This window comes from Sminthopsis crassicaudata, chromosome 2, assembly GCF_048593235.1.
Source record: "Sminthopsis crassicaudata isolate SCR6 chromosome 2, ASM4859323v1, whole genome shotgun sequence".
Taxonomy (NCBI): domain Eukaryota; kingdom Metazoa; phylum Chordata; class Mammalia; order Dasyuromorphia; family Dasyuridae; genus Sminthopsis; species Sminthopsis crassicaudata.
The window spans coordinates 387042678-387063561 of NC_133618.1; the positions used below are offsets into that span (position 1 = coordinate 387042678).

Below are 20884 nucleotides of genomic sequence, written 5' to 3' on the forward strand. Positions count from 1 at the left end.
ATCCAAATCTTGCCCGTTGACCACATCCGAGTCATTTAATATCTAACTTTGAATTCTTAAGATCATATAATATCTGAACTTCAATCTTCTCATCAGTAGAATATGCTAATAATAGCAAGATCTATGTCTTATAAGGTTATTGTGAAAAAATGTCTTTGAAACCTTGAAAGTGCCACAGAAATAGTGATGATTGTTTACAGAACTGAAAAACAAGACTTGAAAAAGGTTTGGACTCAGGTCATTGGGGGGAGTCCCTGTCTTCAATACTAGCCTTACTAACTCTGAATACCCGCTTGTTTAACCTAGGGGATATTCACATTCTACATGTCCTGGAACTTTGGACAGTCTGAGGAAATATATGGAGAGCTTCTCAAAATAATGTTTCTAAATGCGCAAAATAATTACAAAGGAAATCGATTTTCTCAGGATGTTTTTTCCTTTTAATTTCACAGATGGCCTTAAAAATTTGTCCACAAACTCCTTGGAGGATCCCAACTTCTAAACCCCTGGCTCACCCTGATTTGGCAACACTGTAGATAAGGCCCCACTGGTTAATTTTTTCCCTCATTCATCCCAGCCCGGCCTCTTGGCTCCTGAACAATTCTGTGAATTTCTATTCTACACACTTGGGTGCAGCTGTTCCTCTATCATGGGACGATCTGATCGGAACTGTCAAGAAGATCAAAAAGACAAACAGCAAACTCTCAATGCCTCCATTTAATGGCCAAAAACACAGGGTCAGCAAGACACTTGAGTGCCGGTGTGGGAAGGCTTCCCCACACTCCATCAGAGTTCCTTTGAGCCCAGGCCCAGTCTCTGTCCGCGCTGCCTTGAGGGCAGACCTCATGGAAGTTCCTGGATGAAGCCGTTGATGGTGCCCAGCATCTCCTGGAAGTAGCCATTCTCCTCCCCGTCCTGGAGCTCCAGGGCAGCCAGCTCCTGGTACTCGTCCCGTAAGCCCCGGAGTGTGCTGCTGAGGAGGGCGTCTCGGCGGTAGCGCTCCCGGCACGGGGCGAGCAGGGCACTCAGCGTCCGCAGCACCTTCTCCCGCATGTCATGCTCCGGCAACCCCAGCAGCCCGGCCACGATGCTGCACCAGCCCTGCTCCTGAAGGCCCGGCAGGAGCTCCACCTGGCGGTACTGCTGGACCTTCTCTTCCGGCGGGCCCTGGCCCTGCTCCGCGTTTTCTGCCAACATCTGGGGGGCAGAAAAGCACAGTCAGGGCGAAGATCAGGAAACACGGCCAGAGGGCAGAAGATGGGAAAAAAGTTAGGAGTCCGCTTGTAAACCGGAGGCCAAGTTGTGAATCTGAATGCTATCACTTTTTAAATAGCATGTGCCCGTCTCATATAGAGGTGCTGCCCCGCTGACTCCCTTCCACCCTGGGCGGTCTGTCCAAGAATGAAGACTATCTGACACTGATGTCATTCCCTGGGCACACGCTGCTCAGAAGCTGAGCAGGGCAGTGAGCTCTCCGTGGCCCAGGCGGGCTCTGCCCTCAGCCCAGGGGAGATGGGGGGGGGAGCTATAGAGCAGGGAGTGGTGGAGGGGTGCCTTTTAGAACCCTGGGCACAGATGGCACCTCCTGGGATAATGACTATGTACACACTTTATTAATTAGATTGAAACACCACATGTCTGTTTGCTATTATGGAAGATTATAGTGTCTCCTCTCCATTCAGTTGAGAGCAATTCTACCAGGCAGGGAGAAGGGGCCAGGAAAAGTCAGGGAAGGATGGGGAAGGATAAGGAAGGGGAAGCCCGGAGGTTCCATCCTCACAGACCAGGGAAAAGGAGGCGGGATGGGGTCTCTGAGGTGCAGGACATTCTCCTGTCCCTGATTTGGGAACCACAGGGCCTGACTTGACCCAGAACAGAGTGTTAGGAAAGTGGGTCCTTCCTGAAAGAACTGTGCCCACTCTTCAGACAGCTTGAGTTCTTGTAACCTCCCACTCAGAGGTTACTGATGCCAGTCTTGCCTAGTCCCAGGCCTTCAGAAATCTTGCCCAATCACAGATCTTCTCAGATTCCTGGCCACTGCCTTTCTAAGCAGTGGTTCTCATGTCCAACAGCACACAGCAGCTCAGGAGCTCAGGTCTGTCTTTACTCCATCACATCCTGCATACTCACTGACTCCTCTTACTCCTAATGAACTCCACCCACTTCCTGGTCCCCACTGCTTATATGGAGTCTATGGGGTCAGATGCATAGCCAATAAGGGAAGGAGATGTCTCCCATTGATGATGTGTTCTCAAAGGGACCAGAGCTTCCGCTCACAAGCTCAGTGCTAGCTGTAGAAATCACATCTGGGTGCCTCAGGCATCAAAGCCTCTTTACTTCCTCTTATACTATGGGAGGTTCCTCCCCTGACCCTTACAAGTTCTGATCCACAGGCCCTTCACTATGTTATGTACTGATATATTTTTGGACTTTAAAACAACAAATTAAAAATCACATCCAAAGCCTGGGTCTCCAACCTCCCTTGATTTTCACTTCTAACGCTATAATTTACTCTCAGATACATTACAGGCTCATCAAGTCAGAGATCTGGAGCAGAAATAGACTTTAGAAGTCACATGTCCCACTAGAGAAGCTAAATAACAGGCCCGACATCCATCACGGAGGTGGTGAGAACCCCAACTCTCTGGAGTCTGGGCAGCCCTGGCTCACATACTGCAGTCAAATTCCCCCAGCCTCTGGAACAGAAAGCATCAAACCGAGTTCAATTTAGCAGTGCCTGGGAGAGGAATCAGATACTCTTCAAACGTGTATTCTTCAGTTCTTTCTTTACATAAACCCATCCTAAATAGCCTCCTCAGGCCTCAATGGAGCAGGCACGGAGTTTTGTTAAGTCCCTCCTGTAGGGGAAGACAATAAAGACCCCACAAAGAAAATGAGGGTTAGGAATGCTGAAGGGGAGGGAGGACGGCTGAGCATCCAAGGACAAAGGAAGGAGTCCTTAAAGTGGCTGAGAATCTGAAGAGAGAAGACAGAGGGGCCCATCTTACCACTCTGTAAATCCATTAACATGCATGGAACATGTGGGGGGGGGGGTGATTGGCACCTCCCTCCCCTTCAAGCACTGATTCATTTAGCTTGGTGTAGCCCTCAGGACCATTAAAAAAAGAGATCAATCCCAAAAAGTTGACTCCCCTAATTTTCCAGCTACTCACCTAATGAAGGTTACAAGAAAACTCTTGCCATGGTATTCCAGCAGCTAAAACCCTTTGGCTAAGCCCAGAGTCCTTGCATATCCCTGAGGGGTTCCTGACATGGGATAGCATCCCTGTCTCCTCAAGGAATTCTAAACTGACCTCATAAAACCAACCAATCATTTTTCCAGATGTCCTCAGCTTTGTACTCTCTTTCAAACAAAGCAAGATACGAGAGGCTGATTCTAAGCATCAGATCACAGGAGGGATGTTTGGGAGCGGGCTTAGAGATCATCTAATCTCAATTCTTCATTGTTAAAATAAAGAGGCAAGGTGGCTGGCAGAAGAGAGTGCAGGATCGCAGGAGCCAAGCTTGGAGTCAAAAAGAACTGAGTTCAAATGTGACCTTAGATACTTAACTAACCATGTGACCCTGGGCAAGTGAAGGAACTCCATCTGTCTCAGTGCTTCACCTGTAAAATGGGATGGGAACAGCATCCTGCTCTCCAAAGCAGTGAGAAGCAAACAAGATAATCTACATAATACACTTTGCAAATCATAAAGCATCTTGTAAACACTCACTTCTAAAGAAACCAAGATCCAGAGAAGGGAGACCAGTTCCCACAGTAAATAAGAGAGCCCAAACCACCCCACATGCTGAGCCTCTCCTAGCTCATGTCGCCTCAGAGACCCAAGCTGGGGTGGAGGAGGATGGGGACGACACTTGCCTTTTCAGTGACCAAGTCATAGAGCAGGGTGACCACACGCACGGCTAGCACCTCCATGCCTTTCTCGTGGACCAAGCTCCTGAGGACGTGCAAGCCTCCCAGCTTCAGGAACTGCTGCTGCGCGTAGGGAAAGTGCCGAAGGAGGGAAGACAGAGCGAACAGGGCCTGCCAGACAACGGGTACCCATGAGGCCGTGCTGGGGCTGCAGAGGGGAGACTCAGGGAAAAAGCTCCCCAGGGGGCTGGGCAGGTCCACCCTCCCAAAGAATGCCTCCCTGCCCCCCCACTTCCTGAGCACATGCTGCTCCCCAATGTCAAGCCTTCTCCTCATGAGCCCTGGAGTTGAGGACAAAGCTAGATGAGGAGAGAGATGAGGTACCTTCTTCTTCACAGCCAAAGGATGGTCAGTTGCCAAGACGACCAGCAGCTTCTGGAGAGCACCACCTTCGATGGCCTCGACCTGGACTTTGGGATTACTGTAAATGGAGAATGGAGGAAAGGGTGAGGGTTCTTCATCTGTTCCCAGAGCAGCCCTCCCATCCATCTAAGGTCATCAAGTAAACAAGGTTCTAATCAATTCAGCAACACGCATTAATTGGGCACCTAGTATGTGCCAGGCACTGTGAGACCCTAGGGACACAAAGAGCAAAACAATCTCAACTCAAAACTGAAGCATACACTTTAATGTATATATTCTAATATACATGTAGTTAAATTACAAATATACATGCAACACAGAATAAACATGAAATGAATAAAGAAAGAGACGAAGCGGTTAGACAGAAGGCAGCTTGAGAAGGGAGGCCCTGTAACTTGTGGGACAAAGTCTGAAGAAGCTGTGGCCTGGATGTGCTGGGATCCACCAGCTTCCCTCTTTCCAATGAGTCAAAAAGGCCATGTGTTTGATCATAACAAGAGCTAAGTAGGGCCCTCCTAGCCACCCAGTGCCTGACAAATGCTCACCCAACACAAGTCAGGCCTGGGAAAGGAGAGCAGCCAGGCTGAGTGATTTACACAGACATCCAACACGGTTTTCCAAAGAAGGGGCACATCAGGCCTCTGAAATGCCACCAAGGAGCCTCATCATTTATTGTCCTTTGGAACAGAGAGGCAGAGGGAAGGCGCTTTAATAGACAGCATATGAGGCTCTCTGTCCTGGCTTATAAATCTGCTTCTAAGAATGAGATTCAGGGCAGAAGATGGGAGAAGTTCTTAGAGAAAGGAAATTGGTGTGGCCCACCCTGAAAACGGGCTCAGAGAACAGAAAGGGAGAGAGGGGGGATTTTCTGGTTGGTAGGGATAGGAAAGATTAGGAACCTAGGCCCTCAGCTACAATTTGAGGGGTCCTACTGTCACAATGCACACATGGATCTTTGCATCTTCACTGTAAGAACAGTGACAAAAAAAGGTTCTCCAAAATACTTTCATAGGATTCTGTTTGAGAATAAAAGAAAACAATATGGGAAAACACTTTGAAAATTATAAAATGCCTTACAGATATCTGTGGGTCAGCCAGAGAATGATGGAAAGGAGAGGAAGGAGGAGTGGTAAAAGACCTGTGATTTCTCTGGCCTATGGAATGGTTTCCCCGTGGGAGCCTCTGCCCAGATTGATTTCACAACCCAGAATGCCCTTCCCTGACCCCTCCTCAAATCCTGTTTATCATGGAAGTCCACCATCTCTATACTGAGAATGATTTCTCTTTCTGGATCCCCAAAGCACTTTGTTTTTACTTTTCCTCCAACACACCCCACAGTCTTGTCACAATTATTTATGTGTATACAGGATCATGAAACAAACTTAGACAAATGCAACACTGTGTTTTAAGGCTTATCAAATGTAGCCCTCAAAACGTGTCTGTGAAGTAGGGATACAGTTACTCTGCTGGAAAGCTCTGAGATAGGCAATGACTGGCTTGAAGCCACACAGCATGTCGGCAGTGGGTGAGAACTGAAATTTGCAGGCCCCCCAAGATCGCTCACTCCACAGGAGGCCCAGTGACAACTAGGTGTTACCAAGTCCTCCTAATTCTTGTTTGGCCCTCCTCTATCACAAGCCTAACCGGTCACTTCATTACTAGAAAACACTTGTGGCTCTGCTTTTCCTCTAGAATAATATTAATTCCCCTGTCACTGAATGTTTTTTACAACCTGGCTCCAGTTTCCCTTCGCTCTAAGGGTGGATCTCTGGATAGCCACAAACCGACCCCCACCCATCTCCAGGGGTTTCTAGTGGCTGCCTTCATGACACCCTGCCCCTCTCCATAGCTCGTTTCTGCAGTCTAGCTCAGACCTGGGCTGCTTTGGCACAGGCCAGGAAGGAATCACACACTTGGCACAGGCCCAGATGTTCCCTCTTCTCCACAGTGTTTCCTGGTCTCTGCAGTTGTGATTTCCTCCACGTCTGAGTGTCAATGTGCGGCCCCAGACACACACTCAGCGGCCTATTACCTGAAGAGAACTGAAGCCCCTCCACAGCAGGGCTATCCCCACTTGTCCTTGATAATCCCAAGCCGCTCACCCCTCCCCTACACTGCCAGGTTGGGTTGATGGTGATTCAAGACACACAAAAGGCTGGCCTGTCCATGCAGGTCAACAAGTGGAAAAGATGAAACGTTCTAAGCAAACCCTGGGGAGGAGGATGTAAGGAAAAGAAAGAAGAAAAAGGGAGGGCAGGCCCAACCCCAAAGGCCATGCAAAATTATCTGCCACCACAGTTCATTTATGCCAAAGATCTGAGCGAGGAGATCCCCTGAGCCAGTCCCGCCATCTGTAGGGGAAAGGAAGCTGACATGCCATCTTCCCATTTAGAACTCCCTTCCAAATCTAGACTCCTCAGTCTCAGTCGGAACCAGCACAGAAAAAAATCAGTCCAAAGCAAGCCCAATAGACTTTGGACAGAAAATGCCATCTGCATCCAGAAAAAGAACTATGGAAACTGAATATAAATCAGCACACATGTTATGTATGTTCAATTCTTTTTTTTGTTTTTTTTATCTCTCCCATGGGTTTTTTCCCCTTTTGCTCTGATTTTTTTCTTCCAACATGATTCATAAAACAATATGTATTAAAAATAAATAAATTTACTAGAAGAAAAATAAAACAAACAAAAAAAGAATATCTTAAGCAAAAAAAAAAATTTCATAGAGGATAAATGTAATTAAGGAGTTAGAGAAAGATTTAAAGAAGACGGATCAAAGAAGCTAATTAATGTGACTAAAGGAAGGAGTATGATTTTAAAAAAAGGGTAGAGAAGAAAAAATATTATTTGGCTCGAGTAATTCAATGACTGCATTAAGAGTGATTTCCTCAGGTAGTCTGAAGGGGAAAAAATAGAAGTAAATAAATGGGAGTATAGGATTTTTACAAGTATTTCAAAACTCATTTAAGCATACACAACACAGGCTTTTTTGTGTGTGTGACTTTATTCCGGGCTAAAGAACCCAGAAAAATAAGTTATCTGTTGTTGCTGGGATGGGACACAGAGGTGACAAGATGTGCTAGGTTTCTTACAATGAGACAGGGATTCTGCTGGCACAACTGCTCCATGGCATGAATGTGCTGAACACCTTTCAAACTAGCCTTTTTTGGAGGCTGAAGAAAAACTGTCCTGGCTTCCCTAGATCTTAGTTGGCATTTCCTAGTCCTCCGTTTCTTGAGAATCTGTAAAACATGCTCACTCTCTGAACAAACAAAAACCAATGCAATTCAACACAGTCTATTTAGTTCTTGCCACACAATTACAGAATTGTTTATGAATGAGGCATCTTTTCAACAGCAAACAGAAAAGCAATGATCGTGGGAAGGTCTAAGGCTGAAAATGACAACACTAAAAGGACTTGGAAGTCATATAGACAACAGAATTTTTCTGCTGTAGAACATACATAATAAGTCCCCAAAATAGCCTTTGTTTGCTTGGGTTTTGCTCAGACATTTAAGGATTTTGACAGTTTAAATATGGTGAACAATATGGTAAACCATCCAAGTACTTATATCATTGGTATTTGCAATGATCTTTGTGAACAATTAGTTCTGAAAGGCAGGCACTAGCATTAAAGAAGCCCAGTTTCCCGTGGGGAAAGAGTGAAACACTGGTTGGTTGGCTAATGTTATTATATCTCATGGTGAAACCATAATTTTTTTCTCCCACCATGTACAGCTTCTGGACAGCTCCTAGACAAAGGTTTGAAATGGCCATACAGATTCATTTTTTCTGCTCAATTACAGAAATCTTTATTTGTACATGTTCCAAAGGGGGATTTGAGGGAAGAGAAGTTTTTTTTTTTTTTCCCTTTCCTTCAGTACTGAAATTTGAAGACCAGACCTTGCTTTGTGCACACTGACCCACCACATGAGCCAAGCTGGGTGAACAAGAGAAGCTACTAATTCAGAGACATCTCTAAGATCCTCCACCTACCAGGGCTGAAGAAGAAATGTTGGTACTAAATGGCAGACATCCTTTTTTCAATTCTGAGACTGAACAATCAGCTAGTCAACATGTAACAATACAGAACATATGCCTACATAGTCAGGTATTAGGTGGTAGAGAGGAGGAAAAATTCATGTTCTGAATTCTTGAAATATCTTTGGTTGCTAAAGGAACATTTGTCCTTTTTGGAAAACGAGTACAAAGTAAGCAGAGGATTTTGATGACTTGACTTGAAGAAAAATTCAGCATGCTAGCTCATTTTGGCAGTAACCTTTTTCATGATGCAATTTTCTTCGCAAAAGTGATTAGCCTGGGGAAAGTATTTATGAAGAAATTTCAGTCTGATGGAAATAATGAGAATATAAAGGAAAAACGCAAATTACGTTCAGTCGTTTCTACTGACCATGACCTTCTCTAATCTCTTACAGTACTTATCTGGGGAATGCTCAAAGTAATTCCTTATCAGTATAAATATCATTTCTATAGGCAGTAGAAGAATGAAATTTACAACAGTCACATACATTTAGTAAAAGTTAAGTAAAAATTACAGCCCAAGTGATAAAATCAGTCAATATGTATTTAAATACTAACTATGTGCCATGGATACCAAAAAAAGGAGGGGATTTAAAAAAACCCCATGGTCAGTAAGCTTGAGGAATTTACATTCTGGGATGGGGAGGGGGGAGGAGAGGAAGAGACAAAGTACAAACAACTATGGACATACAATCCATGGCATAATCATGATATGGAAATGTCAGAGGGAAAAAATTAGCAGTGGGTAGAACAATTTTCAGAAAGTCTTCTTGCAGAAGAAGGCATTTAAGCTGTCTTGAAAAAAAAGCTAGACGGCTTGAGTTAAGAAGGGAAGGCAACTCCTAGATATGGAAATTAGCCAATGTAAAGTTTCTAAAAGATATCTGCAATCCTGAGGGCTCAGTGTTTGAGGAATATAAGCAAGTATCTTAGAGGGAGGCAAAATGAAAGAAGAATAGAACAGGAAGGGGACAATCTGTGAAAGACTTTTAAAAAGTCAAATAAAGGATTCTATATTAGATCTTGGGCAATAGGAAGACACAAGAGTTTTACTGAGTTGGGGGAAGTGACACTATCACAGGCATGTTTTAGGGGTGGCAAAAGATCAGGCCAGAAGGCCAAGCCTCTACATAAGATAAAAGCCTAAATCAGGTGGCAAGACTTGGCAACAAGTGGAGTATGGCTAAAAACAAGTGGATGGAACAAGTTTATGACTAAAAACAAATTGGATGATGGGGCAAATGACAGTAATAAGAAAGACAGGAAAGAAATAATGACAGGGGAAGAATTAATGAGTTCTATTTGAAACTGGAGACTTTGAGATGCATACATCTAAAAGACAGTTAACTGTTTGATACAAGACTGGAGGTCAAGAGAAAGGGAAAAACTAGATAAACAAGGTTTGAGAATCATATGCATAGAGGTAATTGAACCCATGGCATCTGATGATATTTCCAAGTGAGATAGCATAAAAGGGATACCTTTGAACTTATCATGCCTGAAATGTATACACTGCCCCTCCTCACCTTCTGTAGAGAATCCCTCTCTTCCTTTATGTGGCAGCTTAAGCAGTTTCCTTTCCGTGAGACTTTCCTGATTTCCAACAGCTTGTTCCCTCCTCAAAATGCTGCAGAATTTAAAACTTTTTTTTTATTTTGTATTTGCTCTTATTATAAGATTAGACTTGGTGGTCTTGAGACTACGATTGACAATTTTCTCTTCAAGGAGGCTATAAGCTTACAGAACATACTCATGGAAAAATACTGACAATAATATTTTCTGAAAGTTACGACAAGTGTGTGTCTCCCAAATAATCTATTGTCAGCTTGTTTTTCTCCCTGAAGACAAACCCCCAGAATAATATTTTGCTTTGACTCCTGATAGGCAAGTCAGCCAGATTCTGTTCTAGGATCCTTTCTGGCTCCCTTCCAGACTTAAAGGTTACCCCAAATCAGAGTATCACCTTCATTGTAGAGCTCCCTTTTCTGCTGAATGAACCTGTGTCTCTGTGCTCCCCAATGCAGCGCTGCTCTTTATATGAGTGACACTTAAGTCAGTGTGTATGCCTAAGTGGTATGTGGAATCCCCTTTTCCTTTTTTTCCTCCTTCCTTTTCCCCATTGCTTACAATAATATTTTGCATTGAATGACTCCTATTGATATGTTATTTTCAGCACCCAGAAGCCTTTCCTTCTTCATAAATTATAAACTTGGTACTCAGACAAGGACTTAACCTATTGAGAGTCTCATCTACACTGGGGGTGTAGGGCACTGTTTAAATCTGGCTGTAGAAAACAAGGGTCACTAGGGGACTCTAATTCCAGAGGACTGTCTCCAAACAGTTCTTTATATATTTATTCTGAATATATTTATATGTATACATATCTATTATGTTTATCATTAACAGAAAGAAGGGCTACTTCATACTATTTTTTAATATCCCCAGTACCTAACATAATGCCTGGTACATAAGAAAGATACTCGATAAATACTTATTGATTGGCTGTTCTTAAAAGATTTTGAGTTTGGGGAAGCAAACAAAATAAGATTAAGCTGAGAAAATGCGCTGCACTAGAAAATTGAGCAGAATAACGACTAACAGTAACACCAAAGAGCAAATGCTAAAGCCTGCCTTCTACTTTCTTGGAAGGGCAATGGTGAAGAATTAAGATACACAATACCTAATGGTCAATGGGGTCAATAGGCAGATTCATCATTCAACAATACATATTCTTTGTTACAAGGGAGAAGATTCTATAAAAGTGAGGAGATATGTCATTGGGAAATGAGAGGTTTCAAGAGATATCAATAAAGCAGTTTCCTGGGGGGAAAAAAAAAAAAGATAGAGAATGAAGGGTAAGTCAGAGATTCTTATATTCATGCCAGAGCATAAGTGTATAGACACTTCTTAGAAAAAAGAACCTTAATGAGATCAAAATGTATCAGGATGATACAAGGAAGATAATATTAAATTATATAATATTTTCCACCAATTGGAGATACATAAAAACTTCTCATTTTCAAATACATTATTGAGAATCATACTCAGCAGAACCTGCCACTGACACCAAATAATAAAAAAAAAAAAAATACAATAATAAAATAGTTAATGGCAAAATGTAAATAGTCTGTTTAAGATTCAGTGATTGTTGCTTTTATCAAATGAGAAATCTCTACAGTTTGAATAGAGGCCAACAAAAGCTTTGACAATTCAGTGCCAGGTAAAGCCTGTTTGCTTGAATGTTAGAGTACAACTTAAAAGGGAAAACATTAAAATGGTTCAAATGCAAAGTGACATATGCGCAGCAATTTTGGGCTTGGTGCAAATATAACATAAATGTGATTCATGGGTGGAGCTCCCCCAGGCTAAACAGATACCAGTAGTAATGCTGGGTAATGCCTCTGGTCCTAAAGTACCACAGGTGCTTAAGTGCATCACTTCTGAACAGGAGAAAAATCCTGTCACAGGACTTGGCGTGAAGGGTTCTCATCTCTCTGAGACAGTACATTGTAGGATCTCTGAGTCTATTTTCTGCATCCATGAAATGAGGGGAACAGAAGATTTCTTGGAAGAGTGGAAATCTGGAAAATTGCTGAGTTCCCTTCCAGACTGAAATCTAAGGTCCAAGTGATATATGGGAAAGAAAAGAATATCATTTACATAAGCCAAGGAGAGAAATGACAGGTCACAAGATGGGCTTAACCATCATGCAAATTCCTCTCTGGAAATTCCTGCTAACTCCTCTAATAATGTTCACTAAAGAAACCAGCCCCAAGTAAAAAGCTCCTTATGACCTCTTCACACCACAAGCTCATAGTCATCTCTGGTCTAGTTTAAGACACTCCCACCTCCACTTTAGGCAGTTGAGGAAATTTGTATTTGTGCTGGCCTTTATGCTATAGTTTCTCAAGAACGCTTCCTTCATAAAAACTAAGTGCTAACAGGTTGATCCCTATTAAGAAGCAGTACACTTAGAATGGGGACTTGTGAGCAAGAACTCTATGGAAATTTGGAATCCACCCTGCCAGTGCAAGGAGTAAAGAGAAGAAGGCCAGGTGAGTTCTCTAAAGAACACTCATATTTCCATGAACTCATAAGGTTTCTATTGCAATTCTTACTGAACAAAATATTCTCTATGAAATTCCCAATATGAGTTTCTGCTCAAAAACTTTTCATGACTGAAAGCCCACTAGTTGTTAGAAAATCTTTAAGTAAGGGAAGCCTTGCAACTTTCAATATACTCTTCCTATTTCTGTCTTTTGGGCCAAGCAGAACACAATACTTGAAGACTTTTTTGTTCTATCCTTAAACTCAATGAGTGTTTAAAGAATGAATGTATCAAGTTTCCAGGTTTAGATAAATATCATGTTACAAAAGGGGCAATCCTAGTGTCCAGGACAGTGTACTGACCCGCTCAGATTATAGCAAGAAGTTCTGAGGACAGAAGTAAGCTGGAAGAAAGGGGAACCTCAGGCTAGTATTAGCAAATGTGAGATGCTGACTATCTTTGGTGACAATTAAAGAGTTATGATGGGGAGAGAGATTAAATTTCTCTTGGACCTAAAGGATAGAACTAGAAGCAAAGTGTGTAAAGAAGAAATTTAGGTTCGATTTGAAGAAGAAATTCCTAACAAAACTATCTCAAAGGGGAGAGAAAGGGGATTCCACTTCACTGGAAGTCTCTAAGCAAAGGCTGGTTGTTGAGTATACTGGAGAAAGGATACAGATGGACTAGATGGTTAATCAAACCTAAATTCTTCACATTAATTTCTAAGATCTTCTAACTGCCCTCCTTTATCTTTGATTACTTCCTAAATAGATTGACTGTTTCTGCCAGTCATAACCAACTTAACATTACCTGAATATAAACTTTTTTTTGCCTATCCCATTCTTGAGCTTTTTATATTTACATATACACACATACATACATACATATAATTTATTTCAATTCATGTTCATCTATATCATATCTTATTTTTCTAAACAAGGATTTAGGCCATTCTTAATTAACCAGTTATTTCTCCCTCTCTATGTCAGTTTCTCCATCTATAAAACAAGGGAGATGGATAAAATTAGCTTTACAGTCCCTTCTTATGCTAGAAAAATAAAATAAGAATTTATTCTATCCAAGTGTTTCTTTTTGTACTACTCTTTTGTATTTTTTACATATATCTGATTTTCTTTTTTCTTTTTCTGAGGCAATTGGGGTTAAGTGATTTGTCCAGGGTCACACAGCCAGGAAGTGTTAAATGTGTGAGGCTAGATTTGAACTCAAGTTCTTCTTACTTCAGGGCTGGTGCTCTATCCACTGCACCACCAAGCTGCCCCCATATATCTGGTTTTCTAAAATTAACTTTTTAAACCCTATTTTTAGTGTTGTCTGAAAAGACCCTGCACATATGGTTCTAAATTTCCTGAGCTGAAGGTATAGCTGAGACAGGAAAGAAGAGTAAGCAGAAAGCAGATCTACCAGGTATCAGCACACCTGGATGCCAACTTGGCTCCACAAGACCACGTGACTTTGGTTTCTCAATTTATAAAATGAAGACAATGCTACCAGTTCTGGCTGGCACATAGGGAGAATCCCATGACATAATGGAAGTGATAGCAAAATATTTTGAAAAAGTACAAAATGCTGCTTACATCTAAGAGATAAAGGTGATCATCTTTTTGTTGTTTACTTGTTTGTTCTTTCATTTCTGTACCTCAGATAAGGGTAGGGCCTGATCACCCTTTTCTTCATTTCCTGATAAATTCTCTGAATAGACAAATAGATTTAAGATTATTTCAGAATAAGGTACATATCTAGCCAAAGTTTCTTCTATCCTATCCAGGAAAAGGCAGTGGCCTGAGTCAGAATAGAGCCTCTTAGACGGAGACCTTGAGAATCACTGTCAAGAAGATGAAAGATCTCCCAATAAATCTGAGCCCCACATGGACATGCTGATCAAAATACAATAAAGAAAAAAGCAAGAACTCTGACAAAAGGGAAATGAGGATTCAGTGGGGGACAAAATACAACAATCTTCTACAGAAGATGAGAAGCATAAAAGGAACGTTAGATGTTCAAAAGAGCTAAGTGTCAGAAAGGCATAAAAATAAGTGAAGAAAGACAAAGTGTGGACATCAATGACATGATGCTCTCGGTCTAATGATGGCAATGGCAAGGAGCAGGAATGCCTAAAGACTAAAACCCACTAATCCATGACATGGCAGGCTAAAAAGGATTAATGGGGAAACTCAGGGAGACAGTCAACAAGCATTTATTAAGAAAGAAAAAGGAGTGGATGGAAGAAGAAACAGAGAGAGATAGGACAGAGAAAGAGAGAGAAAGAGAATATGAGCAGCTAGAAAACAGAGAGAAGGAAATACTTGAGAAGAAAGCTATCTGGAAATGGTTTCAAGGTGTTTTCAATTCCTGTATGAAACAAATCCACAGACTTTAAATATAGGCTTTATCTAATGGGGAAGAGGAAAATAGCTTTTTTGTTGAATAAGATAACTTCCAGATACATCTGGAAGGAAAGAGACATTTTGAAAAGGTTTCTACTTTTAGGGATGCCAGATCAAAGGGTTATAAATCTTTAAAAAACAAAAAAGGAATCAACAAGTGTGAACCTTATTGTATTCAAGGAAGTCATCAGATGATTTTATATAACAATGAATCTATTACATATTCTATATGCATATTTAATTAAATGTGCAGTACTGGCACTTGTTCTACTTAAATATGTCCCCTTCTAAATTTTCATTGATACTCTTGTTTCTTTTTTTATACCACCATCATTACCTAACTCATAATCCACCAAAAAAAGGCCTACACCTTATAATAAATTAGTCAAGCAAAACAAATTTGAGTAGTATTGATCAAGTTTGAAAAAGTATGCTCCATTTTATCCCAATAGTCTATCATTTCTCTGCCAAGATCTGGGAAGGATTTTTATCAAGATCTGTTCTTTCCAAAGTATCTCCTTTCATTCTCCACTAACTTATTTATATTTACATTTTCCATCTAGATTATATATACATTTAGAGTTTATTGTTCTGTATGATGAGATTTTCTAGGTCTCATTTTTCCAGTCAGATCTCCAATATTCTGAACACTTTTAATGGAAATGTTTAGTAAATCCTTAAACCAGGAGTTTGTCACATTAGGTATACAGAACATTATGTGACTCTGATCATTTACTTTTGCTTCTTATGTAACAAATCTATTTTACTGGTCAACTTTTCTATTCCAACCAGTACCAAATAGCTTTGATGATTACTGCTTTGGAGCATAGTTTAAGATGTGGTACTTACTCAGCCCTTTCCCTTTCCCTTTTTTTATTCCATTATTTCCTTTAAGACTCTGGACCTTTTGTACCTCTAGAGAATTTTGTAATATCATTATCTCATTCTATAAGCTTATACTTTGGTAATTTGATTGGTATGGTACTGAATCTTTTTTTTTTTTCCTAAAGCTTTTTGTTTTCAAAACATATGCACGGATGATTTGACATTGACCCTTGCATAGCCTTGTGTTTCAGATTTTTTCAACCTTCCCCCCAACCTCTCCTCTAGAAGGCAAGCAATTCTATATATGTTAAACATGTTAAAATGTATGTTAAATCCAATATATATAAACATATTTATACAATTCTCTTGCTGCATAAGAGAAATCAGATAAAAAAGAAAGAAAGAAAGATAATGAGTAAGAAAACAAAATGCAAGCAAACAACGACAAAAAGAATGAGAATGCTATGTTATGATCCACATTCAGTTTCCACAGTCTTTCTGGGTGTAGATGGCGCTCTTCATTACAAGATCATTGGAACTGGTATCAATCATCTCATTGTTGAAGAAAGCCACACCCATCATCATACAGTATTGTTGTTGAAGTGTATAGTGATCTCCTGGTTCTACTCACTTCACTCAGCATCAGTTCATGCAAGTCTCTCTAAGCCTCTCTGCATCCTTCCTGCTGGTCATTTCTTACAGAACAATAATATTCTGTAACATTCATATACCATAACTTATTCAGCCATTCTCCAGTTGATGGGTATCAGTTTCTTGCCACTACAAAAAGGGCTGCCACAAACATTTTTGCACATGTGGGTCCCTTTCCCTCCTTTAGTATCTCTTTGGGATATAAGCTCAGTAGAGTTGGGTTGGGTCAAAGGGGATGCACAGTTTGATAACTTTTTGAGTATAGTTCCAAATTGCTCTCCAGAATGGTTGGATTCATTCACAATGATTTAGTGTCCCACTTCCCCTCTAACATTTGTCCTTGTCTTTTCCTGTCATCTTAGCCAATCTACGAGGTGGGTAGTGGTATCTCAAGAGTTGTCTTAATTTGCATTTCTCTGATTAATAGTGATTTTGAATGCACCTTCTCATATGATTAGAAATAGTTTTAATTTCTTCATCTAAAAATTGTCTGTTCATATCCTTTTCTTGTAGTGAATCTGCAAGTTATTTTAACTAGTACTGTCATTTTTAATCATATGAGCACAACCCTGCCATGAGCAATTAATTTCTTTCCTGTTATTTAAGTCTGTCTTTATTTCCATAAATAACATTTTTGTGGTTGTATTTATATTGTTCCTGTAAGGGTCTTTGTAAGTAATTCTGAATGGAATTTCTTTTATCTCTCTTTTGGGAGGCTGATGATTGATGGCCATGGACTTTCATTCCCTTCTCCTTCTAGGTCTCCAAAGACCAGAGGTAAAATTATGGATAATAAAAAAGTAAACTGAAAGCATTTTAAGGGCAGAATCTATTTTTCAGGTTACCCTCCATTGTAGGCACATTAGATATTTACTATATGTTCGTTCAATGGAATAGACAGTATCTCTTTTTTACCTGTACAAAAGTATATTCTAAGATGGCATTAAAATCCATGTGGATTTAACATTGAGATAAGGTGCCTCAAACTGGCCACTCTCTAAGGGGCTTCTATAGTGATTTCCTTCTCAGCTTGATCTATACCCTCATCTCCTAGATCAGGTTCCTATCTTTGCAACAAAGGATAATAGCTCCCTACTACTTCTGGAATCAAATTCAGAACCTCCGTTTTGACATTTAAAGCCAGGATAACTAGGTGGCATAGTGGATAGAGCATCAGCCCTGAATTCAAGAGGACCCGAGTTCAAATCTAGTCTCAGACACTTAACTTCCTAGCTGTGTGACCCTGGGCAAGTCACTTAACCCCAGCCTCAGGAAAAAAAAAAAAAAAGGAAAATGACATTTAAAACCGAGCCGCAACTAAAGTGACTCTAAATAGCCATTATTGCTTCTTCCTGAACTCCCTAGTCTAATACACCATTTGCTATCATTTCTCACATACCTCTCTTCCACCTGGATTCCTAGCCCTAAAGGCAATTCTATTCTTCCCTTTAACTGATGGAATTCCTAGTTGCCTTCAAATCTTAGTTAAAAAGCCACTTCCTATATGAGGCATATCTTAATCCTTCAAGTCTCAGGGACCTTTTCCACTCAATTTACCACCTGACAAAGGAACTGGGTGCCATGTAGTTAATGGACACGATATACTTAGGTTGGGCACTGTACTTATTTTCAGTGGGGCTTGTAATCTTCTCTAAAGAGCTCTTTTATAAACTGATGGAACAGACACTAACAACTCCAACATGACTGGCACCTGCCAAAATGTTACAGTTGGTAAAATTCTCTCACTATCTTTCTCATCTAGCCACAGCAATAGCTTTAATGTTATTTAATGAATTTTTCAGAACCATTTTTTTCTTTAGAAAGACTGATATAACCACCTAATTTATAATGTGTTAAAGACCACATGCTATCCATGGGAAGGGTGCTTATATTTTCAAATTGACCCATATAAATAGAGCAATGTTTACTCTAAAGCAATGTATCTCAAGGGGAGAAGATGTATGTGACAGATGTTGAGGGATATTTTGGACATTTGGGGAATACTAGCATAATTCTAAGTGCTCCTACAATCACACCATACAAATATCTACATTCTCTCCCTAACTGTAAAGCTAGATCATAATTAAATCAAATTGGCCAAGCCTAGAGAATGGTTCTGGGATGACCTATGTTTCTATTTTTTTTAAAAAACATAAACAAGTATTATTGATTTGGTACTAGGCTATAATAGGAAACCAAAGCTCATGCAAAAGGATACTTGGGTGTTTACTCAAGCAATAAGTGGTTTCTCTTTTTATCTCCCAGGAAAAGGTATCCCCCCCCCTTTTTTTTTTGTTTGTTTTGTTTTGTTTTGTTTTATTCTGTTTTGAAAGGTATTCCTTATTCACAAAAACTTTTTTCTTCCTTCAAACCAAGAGAGAATTCTAGTCTAGATTGGGAGAGAGCCTAGGGTAGGATCTTCCCCTTAAACCTCACTAACCAAAATGCCTGAGCATAGTAAGTTCATAGCATGGCAAAGATATTCCCTGGAGAAGCCATAAAACATGTCATATAAAATTGGTACCAAGGACAAAAGTATTAGGGAGAGCTCAAGGGAAAAGTCATCGAAGATAAAGAAGGGATAACCTTGTGGGAATAGTTATAAGCAGCTACAGTCAGAAATGGGTACAGCTTTGGCAGTGACAGGAGAGATTTCTCTTACTGGCACAAAGCCATAGGAAAGGAGAGAATTTCAGAAGAGGGCAAGGTCAAGTTGACAAATATCATACAATGAGAAAAAATTACACAAACCACAGTGCCATAATGTAGCATAACAGATGGATAATTAGATTTATTCTAAGAGCTGTAAAAGTAAGTAATTAAATAAAAATATGGAACAATGAATCTGCCACTGAAAGATACCTAACAGCCAGAGAGTACCCTATGAGAAGAACACAAGGAAGCTTCAACAGCTGTAATGTTGGGCACAATGAAATTCAGTACTAGTCTAAACCCCAAGGAAGGCTCATTTAAGAGGGAAATAAACACTCCCATGTTAGCAAAGAGTTTTTGTTGAAAAAGAAATACTTATTGTTACTTAAATCTAATAAATTAAACACTATTTGGAAAGACACCTACAAACCTAAGTTAATGTGTTATATTTGTCAGTACTAACTGAGAGGAGCCAAAATCAACTGTTAACCCTCTCTCCTGGAGCTCAGAGCAAAGAGGAACAGTGATTTATAGGATGCTAACTTTTGCCTGAATCAACAACAACAAAAAAAGTCCAGGAGTATTTGAGGCATGGGTGGGGCGGAGGGAGGGGGAGGAAGAATGGGAGGTTGAGGGAGGAGAAAGAAGAAAAAGAGAATGACCACACAGAAGTCAATACTACCACAACCTTAGATAACTTAAAAACACTTGAACTCTCTTAAAAAATGAATGGTAAAACAAGAACAGCAAGTATTCAACGGAAACTTCTGGATTCACTAGAATGGCAGCCTAGCAAAATTTACAGTTAGCCCAAATTTGCTATCATTTATTACAATAATGTGCAAAAAGATATATGATCTAAATATTTTTAAAAATCATAATTCCATAAACAAATAAGGAGAAAGAATAGAAATACCTTTTATACCTATAGCTAGGGGGAGAATTCTTAAGTAAACAAGCAATTGAAGTAATCATTGAACATAAAAGGTATAATTTGGTTACATAAAATTGAAAAGCTTCTATACAAGCAAAATGAATGTAGCTGGAATAGATGGGAGTTAACTAGGAAAAAAATTGTAGCAAATTTCTCTTAACAAAAAATGTATAAGAAAAAGTGCCATTACCCAATATATGGTCAAATTTTTTTTTTACTTTTTTTCAATAGTATTTGATTTTTCCAAATATATATAATAAAGGTTTCAATATTCATCTCTGCAAAATATTGTGTTCCAGATTTTTCTTCCTCCTCTCCTCCCTTCCTCCCCAAATATAGCAAGCATTCTGATATAGGTTAAACATATACAATTCTTCTAAATATCTTTCCATATTTGTCATACTGTGCAAGAAAAATCAGATCAAAAGTGAAAAAACTACAAGAAAAAAAAAAGCAAACAAATAACCAAAAAAAAAAAAAAAAAGATGAAAATACTATGCTTTGATTCATATTGAGTCTCCATAGTTCTCTCTGGATGCAGGTGGCACTTTCTATCTCAAATTAACAGAAAAAAAAAAAAAGTAAGCCATCAATATATATTTTAAAAAATAGGATATCACTAACTAGAGTAATGTAAATTATTAAATTCTGCAGGCATACCTCAAAGCCAGAAAACTGAGAAGAATGACAAAAGAATAATGTGGCAATTATTCAAGATAATATGGGAGGGCAGAAACACAAAAGCAAAACTGGTTAAGATGGTGAACTGATATGGTCATTCTGGAAAGCAATTTGGAAAAATATCCAGTCACTAAACTTTATACTACCCTTTGTCACAGAGATAACACTATGTGGTACATACTCCCCAAAGAGGTCGAATAAAGAGAAAGAACCCTAATATTCTTAGCAGCACCTTTTGTTGTAGCAATCAACTGAAGAATGAAATATTATGTACCATAAGAAATGAAAGATTAAAATAAACTTCAGAAGAGTTACATAAACTGATACTGAGTTAAATAAGCAAAACAA

General features: G+C 39.9%; 1 protein-coding gene across 6 annotated transcripts in view; it reads right to left on the bottom strand.

Moving 5' to 3' along the window:
* Nucleotides 1–701: 701 nt before the first annotated feature.
* Nucleotides 702–20884, bottom strand: part of SIL1 (SIL1 nucleotide exchange factor) — a 327722-nt gene continuing 307539 nt past the window's right edge. For all 6 annotated transcript variants that reach the window (XM_074291465.1, XM_074291470.1, XM_074291468.1 and 3 more), the window contains 3 exons: nt 4259–4355; nt 3881–4045; nt 702–1197 (listed from right to left, as the gene is read on the bottom strand). In XM_074291465.1, the coding sequence (XP_074147566.1) occupies nt 844–1197; nt 3881–4045; nt 4259–4355 (616 nt within the window). In that variant the 3' untranslated portion in view covers nt 702–843. The remainder of the gene's footprint in view (nt 1198–3880; nt 4046–4258; nt 4356–20884) is intronic.